Source organism: Parasteatoda tepidariorum, chromosome 6, assembly GCF_043381705.1.
Source record: "Parasteatoda tepidariorum isolate YZ-2023 chromosome 6, CAS_Ptep_4.0, whole genome shotgun sequence".
NCBI lineage: Eukaryota > Metazoa > Arthropoda > Arachnida > Araneae > Theridiidae > Parasteatoda > Parasteatoda tepidariorum.
The window spans coordinates 17012471-17028602 of NC_092209.1; the positions used below are offsets into that span (position 1 = coordinate 17012471).

At 31.9% G+C, this 16132-nt stretch overlaps 1 protein-coding gene across 1 annotated transcript in view; it reads right to left on the minus strand.

The window, feature by feature from the left end:
* Window positions 1-16132, minus strand: part of LOC107441908 (uncharacterized) — a 208420-nt gene that overhangs the window by 75993 nt on the left and 116295 nt on the right. The window contains exons 46-53 of the mRNA XM_071181726.1: window positions 15079-15310; window positions 10794-10941; window positions 10087-10266; window positions 9438-9552; window positions 7017-7207; window positions 4216-4354; window positions 2580-2784; window positions 261-383 (exon numbers count right to left, since the gene is read on the minus strand). Of these exons, the coding sequence (XP_071037827.1) occupies window positions 261-383; window positions 2580-2784; window positions 4216-4354; window positions 7017-7207; window positions 9438-9552; window positions 10087-10266; window positions 10794-10941; window positions 15079-15310 (1333 nt within the window). The remainder of the gene's footprint in view (window positions 1-260; window positions 384-2579; window positions 2785-4215; window positions 4355-7016; window positions 7208-9437; window positions 9553-10086; window positions 10267-10793; window positions 10942-15078; window positions 15311-16132) is intronic.

Genomic DNA, 16132 nt, shown 5'->3' on the forward strand with positions numbered 1-16132 from the left:
TTATATATATATATATATATATATACGTATCGTATATGCTTTCTGCCCTAGCGCAAAGTATTGAGCAAGCGACGTTCTTATTGAAGTTACTATTCTCAACTCTCTATAATTTATATATAATTGATTTAGGGAAAGTTATGATTAACTTTAAGGGAAGGTTTATTATTAGTGGGTTGTAAATAAGCAGATAAAATATACCTCACTTTAACCATTTGTTATTTAACCAAGGCAATTCTAAAGAAGGTAGATGTAATACTTACCTTCCAGAGCTTTTTTGGCCTTCTTTTGTGAGTTCGATAAACTACTTTCGAATACTTTATCATCTTTTATGGATGGAGATGGGAGCATGAAGTACCAGGGTAGAGGTTTCTTGGTTTTGTAACCTATAATTAAAATGGAATGATGCAAATAGGTATCTTTTTGAACGTATACAAAAGTTTTAAAATAAAATAAAATTGCGTAATAAGATAACTTTTGGAAAATGATATATGAATGTTTTGGCTTTGATTACGTAAACATGATCAATTGCAGGGCTGCCAACTTTCTACGCTTTTTGTAAAAAATTATTCTAGTGGTAGCTATGTATATGTTTTAATGTATTATTTTTTATTTAACCTTTTCGCACCGGACGGGACATGTGCTGTCCCAGTCTGGTAAATTTTTGATATTACGGCTGGGACAGCATATGTCCCAGTTACTAAAAAATATCTAGGACAGAAAATAACGCCCACTTTGATCTCCAAACAATTTTAAGGCCGTCTCATCGTTTTGAGTCCGTAAATTTCTCGTGTCAATCATTCCTGATATAATCAAGCAAGCGACAACTTTCTCCAGAGAGCGAATTAATATTTTCGAGTGGTAGTGAATTAATTCTAATTTTTGTTTTAATAAATTCAATTTATTAGGCTTTTAGCCACCACTATTTCTAAATAATTCGAAGGCTTATTTGAGGGCTCCTTCCTCTGTTGAAGAGTCGAAAGAGAATTTACCCCGATGACAAGTTGAGACAGCTCGCTTATATTATTGAATGTTCTGAAATTGAAAACAGAGTCCACATTCGAGGAAAGCAGCGAAGAGGAGACCGACAATGAAGTCGTTTCACCCAATAGCAATGATTTGGTTGATGATGAAGTTGAACTCCAGAACCAGAATCCCCCATCATTTTCATGGTCCCATCCAACTAACTTTGTACCACGAATGCCATTAGTTACTTACATCAAGGGTCAAACAAATCTCTCTATTGGCAACGAAGCCATCGAAGGGGATTTTTTCGTCAAGATCTTTCCTAAAAGCTTATTCATTTACATTGCCCAACGTATGAACGAAAGAACACTTGAAAATGCGAGCAAGGAAGTCAATAAACAAAAGCCCTCTTCCTCCAAAACTATATCATCATCATCAGCAGCAGCGAGACTTTTCAATGTTGGAAACCATTTCCACCATTTGAGGGAATAAACGCGCAGAAGATGTGCATGATGCGCAAAAATGAATAAAGAGGCACGCTTAGAAATAGTGTGCACCTCTTGCAACGTAGCACTGAGCAAGAACTGTTTCCAGCCCTACCATACCCTCAAGAAACCCAGACTTTAGATACTATTGTTCCTCTACCACTTTCAATTTTTTACCGTTCTTATTTTATAACTATTAATTTCGAAAAGTGTTTATAAATAAATATGTTAATAAAAAATGTTAACGCAAATGTACATGAAAATGTTAATAAAAAAACATTACCTAAAATAATCATCAAAAATTTAAGTAAAATGTCAATAAAAATGAGTTATTGACTCTAGAATTCTGCCGGGACATATCCTGTCCCGGGGTTTAGATGCTTTGGGCTTACGGTGGGACATATGCTGTCCCATCAATGAAGCTGGTGAAATCACTGTTATTGATGGTGCGCTGTTATGAGGACGTTTAAGTGTCTCCAAGACCTTCAACCTTTTAGGCATAAAAGTTATTTTACCTAATAATCGCTTGGAGGAAAAATAACTGATCCCGGCAATGGGGCGCACTTGGACTGATTTTTTGCCGTATTGAAAGGGTTAAACTTAATTTCCACGCCACTACACATAAATTATTTAAAAGTTCATGCGCAACGTCACTTTGTTCTGGTACTTTTGTAGTGAGGCCTTTAAAATTTTGGCAAAATTACAAAAATTCTGAAATGATGTGAATTTTTAAAAATCTACCACTCCATAAAATATTTTGCAAAAAGCGTAATAGTAATCAGGCCTGCATAGTATTGTTTAAATTATGTGCCTTTTTTGGAATGATTAAAGTATGAAATCATGTGAAAATCCTTCTGTTCTGTAAAAATAAATTTTATTAAAAAAAAAAGAATTATTGAATGCTTGTATAGCAATATTTGCCTTAAAGTTATAATAAAATTTTTTTATATACTTACTGAAGTTTATTTTCCCGACAGCTTGTATAAAACAACGAAAATAATTTTGATGCATAGAAGGCCATTAAATAAAATTCATCTTATTGAAATCTATTTATTTATTTTAACAGATATATTTTTAAACATTTATTTTGTATAATTGAGAAAACACATATAATGACAACTAAAAACTCACCCAATGAAATTCTTCCAACATACCATGCGATGAAGAAATATACGAGAGCACACAATGCCATTGCGACTAAGGTTGTTCCGAAATTCATTCTATCCTCAGCTTCTGGACTGAGCCACAGATTGGACCAGTGGATGCCTTGACCTTGGTCTTCATAGCGACTCAGGTAGAGACAACCAAAGCAGAAGGATGTTGAGACTAGAACACACTACAATGGACACAAATACGTATTTCATTTTACATATTCACTTACAACACAGATCTGTAAAATTTGTGTCATGAAAAAGTGAATGCGATGTGTTGATAGATTTTTATATTTTTTGGTGAGCTGATTTTATGTAAGGTATTGATTTAAATCTTTACTGTGATAACTAAAATTGTTTTCTGAAGAATAATGCTACGCTGATATCAATAGAACTTAGTGCTGAAAAGTTATCAAAGTTATTATGTATCAAAAGTACAGTTTTGTACTTAAATCTATTTACATATCTAACATCTGTATAAAGACAAGTGAGGTATTGTATATTTCTTATAATAAATTGAATTAAATAAATATTAAATATTTCAATGGAACTAATAGTTTCGAAGATATAAGAACTTTATGTGCAAACGAATATAAATCAAAAGCTCTAATTTTCACACACCAAACTAGCATTTTTTTAAAATTATAGGATTTTCGAACTATGAGACTCCAATCTTGTCAAGTTTAAACTAATTGCTATAGCAACTTTTCACATTTTATAGCCATCGTTGAGCAGCCGACCCTATGTTTGGGTTTACTACTACTAATGTTCAACTCCGTAGCCTTTGAATTTTGAACCCAATCCAGAAGACTAGGGAACTCCAGGATCAAGTATTGGGGCTTTCGTGGAGGAATTTTTGATGGAATTAACCCGCATTTGCGTTACAGGGAGAGGAAAACCACGAAAACCTCCCACGGTTAGCCTAACGGCAGGGGGACTCTAACCCATGATCCATCAACCACTAAGTATGTTTTACGTCAGTGCGAGCCGGGTGCGGAATTCATATCAACCAGAGGGAAAATTAAAGTGAGACCAAAACTAGTTTTGTTACATTAAACATCTACATATTGGTGCGATTTTAATTAATAAATACCTCTGAAAATTTCTTCATCATCCACTAAGCTCTTTTATTATGCAAGATAGTTTTTTTTAATGTTAATTTAAATGGCCAGGGTAGCATGGGTGAAAGGCGTTGAGACTATGTCCAAGAGATCATGAGTTCGATCTCCGAGTAAAAAACAAATTAGTGTCCAAAATTTTGACTGGTGCATGCTAAATCTGTCGGAGTCACAAAGTACTCCAAGTTCCCGTAACAAATCAGTACCTCTGTGGGTATTGGGTTGGAGACTGATCATGCTCTGATTCAGGTCAAAATTACGATCTGCGGATGGATGGTGCGTGAATGTGTCTACCCTTTAAAACGGGCTGTGACGTTTGTGAGTGACAGAAGTCGAATTCTTGGCTATAGATGGCGCCACAGGAAATTATGAAGAAGCGCACCCCTTTGCTTTAAAATAGACTTGTTAGCATTGACAATTAACATAATAAAACAACAAATTAATTTAAGTAGGTTTCGATAATGCTGAAAAATATAACTTATACTGCAACATACTTACCGACAACAATTTATGCCAATACAAGAAGTCCAATTCCCAAGTAACGAACAGAAGAAATGGAAAGAATGATAGAACGTATAAAAGAACTGAGAGCAGTGCAGCTGTGGATGCCCTCTTGAAGAATGTGCTCATCAATTGGCTGAAATAAAAAAACTTATAAGTTAGAAATAGAAAATCATATAGTTTTCAATACTATACTGCGATAGTAATTGCTTATATGAAATACTAAGCTGTTTGTTACCCGAAAAAAAGTTAAAAGTGTAGTAAAACCAGTTCATGTCTACCTTGTTTTCAGGAGGAGTTAACATTATCAATGCCCAGACACAGAAAGTGGTCTTTATATGAAAAACACATCAGTGAAAAAAGTTTCAGTGCATATTTATCTACATGCAGAGCATATTTCTTTCTGTTACCTACCACTTCAGCTTAGGAAAAGCGCTATACGATGACTGCAGATCGAATTTTTAATATAATTAGTTTGTTACGGCAGACAGAATTATCTTTTTTCTGCAAAATAAATCCTATAAATTAGACACTTATGCTGCCACTTTTATCTTCTTTGAAAAAAAGAAGCTGTCCTTTTAAAGGGACAATAAATACAAACGGGTTAAATACCCCTTACTATAAATATCTTTTATTAGTTTTATCATGCATAAAAGCTTATCTTCGAAAAAAATACATAGTCGAGTATTACTTAGCGCCGTCTGTTATTAGCTTCTCATATGATACTTCGAATTTTTGGCATGTAGTGGAGGAAAAATGACTTAAAATGAAAAATATTAAACTGAAAATAACTTAAATTGCGTTAAACTGTAATAATTTTTTATAAGCGGAGCAAGAATATCACTGATGTACTAACTGGAGTACATCATATCAGATTCAATATAAGAGTCATATCAGATCCAATGACTAAGGCTGGTACTGAGTAACAAGAGCAAAAATAAGTCTGAGGGAAAAAAAATAGCAATGTATAGTTTGTAATGGAAAATTGGAAAAGCTTCCACTTTATTTTTTAAGAAATTTCGAAATGAAATGGTTTTGATACCAGTTTCTGGGGTACAAACAGGCCAGTATATAATATTTAACATATCGAGAACCGGCTTATTAATTTTATTTATTAGTTACTTCCAGCATTACATTTCACATTGAGATTTTATTTCATGCGGAATGGTTTTTTAATCTACAACTTGAACAAAAGTACGTACTTATCTAAAATTTTCTTAAAAGAATTTTTAAAAAAAAAATAAACCTACATATTGTCTTGTGTTCCGTTCTCTAAGTGCACTTCGAGTCTTTTAAAACGCTGTTTGAACTGATTCAAGTACTAGATCATTTAAAATTACACAATACAGTATATTTTCATACGGCTTTTAAATGCCTTAAAATAATATGATTACTAATCATTCTCTATATTCAAATTTTTCTTCCCTCCTTGCCTACTAAAATATTTAAAGACGAATGATGAAAACGCTACTATATTCTGTTGCAAATTAAGAAAAAATCATTATTCCTATGGAGATAGCCTGTTTGCATCTACGCGAGAGAAAAACGGATGCCAAGCTCCAGGCTCAAATGTATATCAACATCGCCAACTCTTGAAACTATGTTGCACAGCCTTCTTTTTACTTGCTTTCCTAAATTGCGTGAAATGAGGAAAAAAAAACTTATTAACTAATATTTTGTTAATAAGAATTAATAAAAATGATATCTAAAAAAATTGTATTAAATATACTTATTTCTGTTCGCATTTAAAAAAAACTAATGAAAGAATAATAAACATTGTTTCTTGCAAACGATTTCTTCTACAGCGAAACAAAAGTTAAAATTCTTTATCTCACATTTGATTTGTTAAGTGCGTGTAAGTACAAGACGCGCCATTTTTAGTTGTCCAATCAAATCCAATGCTCTCGCTACGTCATATAGTTGTTTCTTTTTCAAGAATGAATGCTCTCTTTAATTATCGAAATCTGTCGCCAAGTCTAGGATTCCAGTAAGACTACGAAACTATAACCCTTTTTTTAATAATTCTATGATATGTATCGTAAGAGATAGAATTAATTAAATTTCAGTCCGACTAGTTAAACCTTTAAAAGCTTTTATATTGTTATGAAACCATATTTGTATAATTTGATATCTAAATAAAACGGAACTATATGCAGTCGCGGATGATTACTTAAATCCTATACCACAGCGGTCCTTCCTTAACTTGCAACGGAGTATAATAATTTCTTTTTAATATAAATTTGTTGTGTGAAACGTAATTTTTAAGGACGGGGTAAGTGTAAAAGATTTTGATTTCTTAAAAATTTTCCAATTTTGAATATTTCTTTTGAAAAGGACATGAAACAGTTTTAATGAAAATCTAATAACGAGTTTCAAAAATAATTTTCAGTTACAGACAAAGTTTAGTTCAGTTACAAACAAAAATCATTTAAAAATATTAATTAAAACATTCCTAAATATGGTATTCATACATACTTCATTCGTCTTTTTCTGGTAAACAAAGAAAATAGTGAAAAGCATTAAACAAGAATTGTTTCCTTTCATTTTGAAATTCGATGAACGACAAATTTCATATTCTTACAAAATATTTATTATTGAAACATAATTGAATTTCGTCTTTAAGTTACCCCGGACACTACTTTATAAATTTAATATGGTAGCTAAAACTAGAAATACAAACTTCACTCAATCATAAATTGTCATTTCCCCCCTTCATTTTGGCCGCATCATTATCTTTCTTACATTGAAAATTCAATTTATCATAATTATGAATTAATTAAAATAGAAAAATAACAAACCAGTATGCAATGAGAAGTATGGCAAAATCTGCCACAAACAAAAACAAGATAGTAACGTCTGATAGTGGCGTGATTCCTCCCCATTTCAGTACAGCCACGATGCCAATCACAGATACAAAAAGAACAGCTAGGCCTGTCAAGAACCAAGCCATCCAGGCGGATATTTTCTTCAAACCCATCACTCGAAGAGTCTAAAATTACCCAAATATAAAACTTTAGTCCAGTTAGTGAGGATAGAAAATATTATTTGATAAAAATAAGCAAAAATTATTTGATAGAAATATTCACCATTGAGAGAAGCGTTCCATTTTAAACTATTTAAAAAATAATAATCAGTAAAACAATGGAAGTTTAAAAGTGTAGACAGTATTACCAGGTAATGTTCACCACATGTCGATACAAATCTTTGCATTTTAAATTACTTTGAAAATTTTCCGATGGCTTAAAATTATTAAGATAATAGAAAATCGAAAATTCAAAGCTTTTTTTAAAATTTGTAATTGGGATTTGATTCAGCGTGGTGTCATGGGCAGAAAAAATAGGTTTGTGGCAAACTGTTTAGGTGATCTAAGGAATTGACAAGCTGAAATGTAGACATGTTTAAATTAATTTTTGATAAGAATAAAAAGAGTCAAGCACTTCATTCGTAATGTCTCGCTATGCTGTTTTTTATTTACTGCCAAAATATGAACATTTCATAGAAATGTGCCTGACAATCATAAACATGATTTAATATGGTTTGCAATATTCAATAGAGGTAATATATTTTGTACAATACAATGGGTAAAAAAAGTTTTAAAACGGTTAAATATCTCGAGAAGTCTGAGATAGGAGAGGGGAAAATAGACGCCATTAATGTATTTTTTATAAAGCTATCCAATGATATCAAACTCGATCTTCCACCTCGTCCCCCTAAGGGCAGCTTAGTCAAATCTTACGTATGAACTCTTATTTTTTTTTCTTTATAGAAGATTCGAATTTGCTAGAAAACAATAACCATATTAGATCTAAATATTTATGCATTTTGGTTCACAGGTGGCGCTGCAACCGAGAATATTAAAACAGGGTATTATCAGATTACGAACAAAAAATAGACATGTTCCAATTTTTTCCAAATAGACATGTTCCAATTTTTTTTCTAAATGGACAGTTCCAATTTTTTTTCCAAATGGACATGCTCCAATTTTTTTTCTCCAAATAGTTCCAATTTTCTTTTTAAGATAATTTTAACGGAAAAAATACCGAAAGGTTATTATTATTATTTTTTTTCAATATCACTGATCTCAATATACCATTATTTTAAAGAGTTTGTACCCAATTTTTATTTTCTCGGTTACAGCGCCATCTGTGAAGCAAACTGCATAAAACTAAAACTCAAGTAGGGTTACTTTTTTTTCCACGGAGAATCTGCACCTGGAATTAAAAAAAATAAGGGTACCTGAAATAAAATTGGGGGAAAATGACACTGACTAAAATTAAAATCGTTTGAGGAAAATTATGTACCTTCCATAACATTTTGAAGTCAATGGAGTTAACCTCTAAGAACGATCAACCTCCATTAACGACCACTGTACTGAGGAACAGAGATCTGCCGCTTTCAAGAGGTTTCACTGTAATAAACTAATGGATAAGATAATATTTTGAAGTCAATGGAGGGGACTGACCAACCTCCATTAACGACCATTGTACTGTGGTACAGAGATCGGCAGCTTTCGAAAGATTTCACATTAATAAACTACTAGATAAGATAACATTTTGAACTCAATGTAGGTAACCTCTAAGACTGACCAACCTCCATTAACGACCATTGTACTGTGGTACAGAGATCGGCAGCTTTCGAGAGGTTTCAATGTAATAAACTGATGGATAAGATAATATTTTGAAGTCAATGGAGGTAACTTCTAAGACTGACCAACCTCCATTAACGACCACTGTACTGAGGAACAGAGATCGGCAGCTTTTGAGAGGTTTCACTGTAATAAACTACTAGATAAGATAACATTTTGAAGTCAATGGAGGTAACCTCTAAGACTGACCAACCTACATTAACGACCATTGTACTGTGGTACAGAGATCGGCTGCTTTTGAGAGGTTTCACTGTAATAAACTACTAGATAAGATAACATTTTGAAGTCGATGGAGGTAACCTCTAAGACTGACCAACCTCCATTAACGACCATTGTATTTACCACAATTCAGCTTTCGAGAGGTTTCACTGAAATAAACTACTAGATAATAGATCTGTAAAATAGAAATTAAAATAAGCTCCTGACTATATTAAGTAATTTTTTACAAATTCCGTATCACACAAAACCAAAATAAAATATTGCCTAACATATTTTTTACATAAAATTCGATTGAAAATTAATAAAATTAACATTATGTGGGATAATGAAATAAACGACATTTAACTTAACTCACTTCGTCTAATTCCAGTTCTCTACCGAGTACTCGTTCTCTCACCAAAAATGCTACAATGAAAATCCACGATATGGTCATGATCGCTGGCATGATTCCTTTCAAAAGTGTCCCCCATCTGTACACAAAAGAAATTATAAAAAGCCAATTAATTTACAATTCTAATGTTTAACCCTTTGACGCAAATATTTTTTTTGTAAGGGGAATCAGTAGGGAATCTAACGCTGATGATCAAACTGACCTTTTTTGATGTACCTTTTCTAAGAAACTATTCATGATATATAGCTTTGAAATTTTTGGAGATATTTGAGATTATATCAGTTGTATGCAGTGGCAATGTCATAGCGTTAACAGCAATACTTGCTGAGTTATGAAAGATTTTTGATTAAACTTTTAAAAAAGTGAAAAGTTCTAAGTTCATAAATTTTTAAAAAACTTTCTGTCAAACTTATGCATTAACAGTTATCACAGAGTAGACATGTATATATAAATATTCTGTGAGAAATAACTGAAGCAATAGCTTTTTTAGATGCTGATAAGAGGTACATTGAAAAAGGTCTGTTATAGCATTATTTGCATGTACACTACCGACTCCCCTTTTAAACTCATTTTTAATAACAAGAAAAAAAATTATTGTTTACGAATAGCATACTTATCACTTTGGTGGCATGGATACGGAAACTGTTGCAGATATTTCTTCACGCTTTTATCTTCAATTGAACCTGTCTGAATGTTGATGATAGCATCGTCTATGGTATCTTGCAGTTGAATAAATCCTCTGAAATATCTCAGATCTTCAAAGAAGTCATCATAAGGATAAGGCCTCCACCATCTGTTAACAAACATAATAAATGTATATCGACTACTTCTTTCAACCCTTATTTACAGAATTAATTACATAGCAGGACGTTAAAACTACACCCAATAATGAAGTCTTGGGGAATTTAGCATACGTCTAGCTTACTAAAGAAATCAAACAAGATTAACTACAAATTAATTATAATACAATTAGTTTTAAAACCTAGGGTGTTAGTGATGGGAAAAGTTAATAATAAAATAAATTTAGTGTTTTAAAGATTCAGGGAGAGGATTTCTTTCTTAAAATAAAACAGGTTTGAATTTCTCAAATTTCATTAAAATTATTTTGAAGTTAAAGCTTTGCTAAAAAAGAACTTAAATTTATCGATTCAAGGGAAACAGGTTCTATATATGTTTAGTTTTAAAATTTAATTTAAAGTGTTTCTATGAAGGTTAACCCTAAAGATTATTTTCTAATTGTTGTATAAGGTTAAACTTAAGGTTGGACAAAAAAGATAAAAACGTATTAAAAAGACTAATACGGGCCATCAAAATACTGACCTGTACTTAATATATTCAGTCGTTGGTACATTATCAATATCCATTCGTATTTTGTAAGAAACTTTCTTTGGTAGAAGGTACTCAGAAATTCTTATAGTATTCTCTGGTTGATTTGGATCTGTTTCTTCGTCTCCCACAAATACGATAGCTGTAAAACAATCAATAGTTAACTTGGATAAATGGAATTTGAATCAATGCAATTGGACAAACTAATGTTTGAAGAGATCATATATCCAGTAATTGATTAATTAACACGTTGAATGTCACGCTAATTTTACTTGGCTTGCCCGTCTAGCCAAATGGTAAATAACAACAAACTAAATTTGCATATATTAGACAGGTTTTGATAGTTTTATAATAGGTTTAGCATACCTTTCAGGAAAAAGTGGTGAATTATATAAAACTACGAATTGTTTAGAAATAGTGTTAATAAAAATCAATTAAATTGAATTTATTAAACCAGGAATCACAATTAATAAACTACCACTTGAAAATATTTATTCGCAGTAGGGAGCAAGTTGGCATCTCTGTGTATATAAATAAAACTAATTTTGCATGCTCTATATTGCATTAATTTCTTCAAACCATTTTAGTAACGATAATAATATAAAAAGATTCGAAATTTACTCGAACTATGTGTTTCTAATAATCTTGGCTTCACCGGTCACTGGTGACCCCCGTGGTGCAACGAACACACTCAGTGCCGGTCGCTGGTGACCCCTACGGCATTCAACGTGTTAATTGTTTAGAACTGTCAAATGTAATTGAGTATTAAACTCAGTTTTGAGAGGGAAAATTATCACATTTTGTCACAACTTTTTTATGAAAATAACTGTTACCGTTATTTGCTCATCGCGACGGTTTTTTTCTCTCCCTCCCCCCCAAAAAAAATTATATGTTACCTGGAATGTTACATTTTCTTTTCGGTGTGTTACTGAATATTAGCAAATAAATGTATTTGTACACTTCGCAGTAAAAGTGTTCCTTTTTTTATTAATTAAAATGTGCTTGACCAGGGTGTTAACTAGTTCAGAATTCGATGATTTTCAAGAGTTTTTGAACTAGCTAATTTTTAAGGAGTCTGATTTTTAGGAATAAGAATTGGTTTTCAAAAATTTGTGCTTATTAGATCACAAAAATTAACTAAACATTAATAGGACGGCTAGAGCCGTCATTCGCTCCAACGTGTTAAAAGCGTAGAAACGATGCTTAAACAATGCAAGTAACTACACTTGACGAATTGAAAAGCAAAAATTACTCTTTTCAGTATTCTTTAGAAAAATTATGTAACTAATGGTAACTCTTGTTACTTGGGGAGCTGTTTATTTGATGGCTATGCAAGAATAATCTATTTTATCTATATACATATGCGTAGCTGACAACTTACACAGCCGTTAAGAAATAATTTTTTTAGTTGTGGCAACGTTAGCGCTTTGGCGTATTAAAGTCTCAAATTTTTTTTAGCCCTTTAATGGGCCATTTATTTCGTAAAGGCAAATTGAAGTATTTTTAGAACTGAAATAGTTATAAGAATAGTAATTGATATAAGAAAAAAACTCATTTAGTTTATAAAAATGCCATTTTTTTGATAGTGCGTCAGGGGTGAAAGCGAGACGGAAAAGAGGAAAGGCTGGTAGTAAAACCATTTCAGTTATAGCTAGTTTTGGGGAGGAGTTTACTTATTCTTTTTTTAAATTTTTCAACAACATCTACTTTATCTTGGAAAAGAAACAGTTTTATATATATGCCAGAATTATAAAAGAAATCGTGATAGTTACAGATATTTCATTTTTTTCGAAAAAATGCTGGAATGAAATGTTTTACGTACCAGGTTTTTCTCTTTTCCGTCTTGCTATGTAAGGGCTTTCACCCATGTAGTGCGTATATTTAACACGACCTATTAGGAACGTATTGACTTTCATTTTTCTTTATTAATAAAATTAATTTTATAAATGCTACAATCTTCGAAAGGAACAATGCATTTTATAACTTTTATACGTTTTCTTAAACTAACAAATGGTTGCTAATCTTATTCAAACGCATTTCAGGAAAGTTGAAGTTATTAACAAATGAAACCTAAATTTAATGTGGTAAAAAAATTCACTATAGACTTTGAAAATTGGTGGTAAATATACTTACCACGGCTTTAAAAGGGTTAAACTAGCACGAAGAATCAATAATTTAAAAAAAAAATGTTAATAAGATCTATTTGTAGGCTAATTATGCTTATAGATGTCGTAACGGTTTTGTTATTAGGAACTTCTTCAAAACTTAATTGATGTTTTACTGCAGCTTTGTAAAATTTTTTCAACGACTGTACAAGGTATCTTGCCATGGCTAAGACTGCATATCTCAACATGACTTAATTCAGACATCGTTATGTGAGGGGAGGGGGGAAGTTAAGATAGAAAAAAGCGAAGATTCTTGTGCAGATGAACAGCGACAACAATTAAAAAAGAAGAAAAGAAAACACTAAGTGCTCACTCGTGAAAAAATTATCGGAATTGACTCCTGTGAACAAAAGTATTTGGAAGAAAGAGCTTCTTCTTTAAATCTTTTTAAAATAAAACAAGATTAAGATACCATAAATGTCTACAAAATGTTCTCATCGAGGAGAATCGAGAAATATTTTTCGTTCTAATTTCTAGAAGAAAAAAAACGATAGCTCACCCGCCTTTTGAAAGATAAGATCATTAATAGCAATATTTTTAACTCATTTTAGGCCAAGGATAAAATTATTTTAAAAAATGGTATTATTTTCATTGAAATAGGTTTTCATTAAAATCATTAAGAAACAAAAGTTCCTTGAATGAAAAATAATAATTTACTTAAGACCTGAATTCATGCATAAATAACAATGTAAATGGTGCATAAATGGTAATGATGAATAAAATGGAGGACTTGAAGCTTGAAACCATAATAAAACATATGGTTAGTCTCAAGTGGAATAATGATATGCTTTCCAAAAATTCGAATTTGTAAATAACGTTCCAAGTTTAAAAAAAGTAGCGTGTTTTAAAAATTTCTCAACAGGAAAAAAATTCAAAAGATCAAACCGAAACTTTTTACTACAATTGAACTACTAACAATTTATAGATGTCTTCAGAATCTTTAAAAATAGTAAAAATAACTAAACGAATGAATAAATAAAATAAAATTAATGACATCTCAGTGTCAATAAAAATGTTTATTGAAATGGTGACACCTTTGGCTGAAAATAGGTTAAACAATAATAACAAAATATTTTTCAGATATCTTTCGAAAATGCTATTTTGATTTTTCAACATTTATATCTAAACTATTTTAACTAGTGGTTGTAATTGGGCCATTAAGAGTAATAAATGCTAAATAAATACAACAACCAACACTCCTTAAGTCATTTACGAGAATTAATAATAAACTCCATTTTTCTTGGGGGGGGGTTGTCATGCCATTATACTTTCCATATGTAACAGAATTAAAGAGGAAAGGCAAAGCTGCAAAGCACGATAAGAGTTGAATAAATAAATAATACTAAGAAACTGAAGTGGAAAGATATTACTTGAATGAAAACTTCTTCGCTTCAAAAATATACAAATTGAAAATAACAGTCGATATGTTCCGAGCGCTCAAAAACGGTGCCCATTTTCAAGACGTGTCAGACATGAATGAGAGGAAACAAGAGTGCTTTGATGAAAAACGTAAAGTTTCAGCGAAAAAGAGAAAATAAAGGTGACAGACACCACAGTAGCCGAGAGAGAATAAAAAAAGGAAAAACAGAAGAAGAAAAGTTTTTGTTCTGTTTCTTGCTATATTTATATCTTTCGGCTACTGTATTTTTCGCTAGTTCTGTAGTTATCACCTTTATTTAAGGTGATAGACACCACAGTAGTATTTTATTAAAGGTGATAGACACCGCAGTAGCCGAGAGAGAATAAAAAGAGGAAAAACAGAACAGGAAAAGTTTTTGTTCTGTTTCTTGCTCTATTTCTCTCTCTCGGCTACTGTATTTTTTTACTAGTTCTGTAGTTATCGCGTTTATTTTTCCCTTTTTCGTTAGCAACTTTACTTTTTTTTTCGTCAAAATACTTTTGTTTCCTGCTATTCATGTTTGGTAAGTCTTGACAATGTGCGCCTGTTTTTGAGTGCTTGAAACAAGTTGACTACTATTTCCAACTTGTATATTTTTTTATGCGAGTGAAGTTTTTAATTAATACGATAAGATTTTGTCATTTGTCACTAGCTTTCCTCGTCTATTTCATACAATGACAAAAGAGACACACACACTTATTGAATTGTAAGTTACCTGCAATGAATTCTCTCCTGTCATGCAATGTTGCTGCGGCAGCTTCAAGCTCAGTTTCCGAATCAAATCCAATGAAGCGATCCAAGCTTATGCATTCAGTCACGTTGCCAACTAGTTCCACAAGATGCAATAACGAACGACTACTGGTGTTGGGAGCATCCAGCCAAGAAAGAGCAGCTCCCCACGAAGAAGATTTTATAAACCTCGAGACAGCATTAGAAGCGAAAAATTTCTGAAATCACAAAATTAACGGATGTTACAGTTAATACCAGATGCCTACTTTGTAAAATTAATTTAGTGTAGCGTTGCCACCATTACTGGTGTTGATGTTAAACTAAATACATTTCAAAGTACAGAACTGTAGTTAACGTGCAGATATCATCATCAATAGCTCGACAGCCCACGGTGGGCCATGGCCTTCTCACGAAGTTTTTTCCAGGCTATCCTTTTTCCTACAAGAGCTTCCCAGCTTTTAGTAAGTTAGTTTAGTTAGTTAGCACTTCTACTAACGTGCAAATATAAGAATTATAAAAGATGTTCTTGTTTTTTCAAACGAAATGTTTTTGCAATCAAGACGAAAATTAATTCCACTCAGTACAAAAGTATGAGCTGTCTGTAAATAATTAAAAAAATTAAAATAAAACTGTAACAGCCAAAAAGTAAATTAAAAACGAGTGTATACGCACAGTAAAAATTTTAGTTTTCCTCAACATCAAAAATCGTGGTAACTATGCGCCAACATTTTTCACATCGCAGAAAATAACGGGTGATTTAAAAAAATCGATTAAAAAGGGAAAATAAATAGAAGAGTAAGTTTTGTTGAGTCCCGTAGGCATTGTTTTTCATCACACTTCAAAATCAGCTACAAAATTCTTAATAGATGGCAATGATAGCTGGAAAACACTATGAATAATGTTTGCAAAATTATCACCATTTGCATCAAAAAAGTTACCTAGCTTGGTGACAAAATTAACTGACGCTTGAAAAAACATTTTAGTTGGAAGAACATGACCCTGGAACAGAAAACACATCGTTTTTACAGGTTTTTCAAATC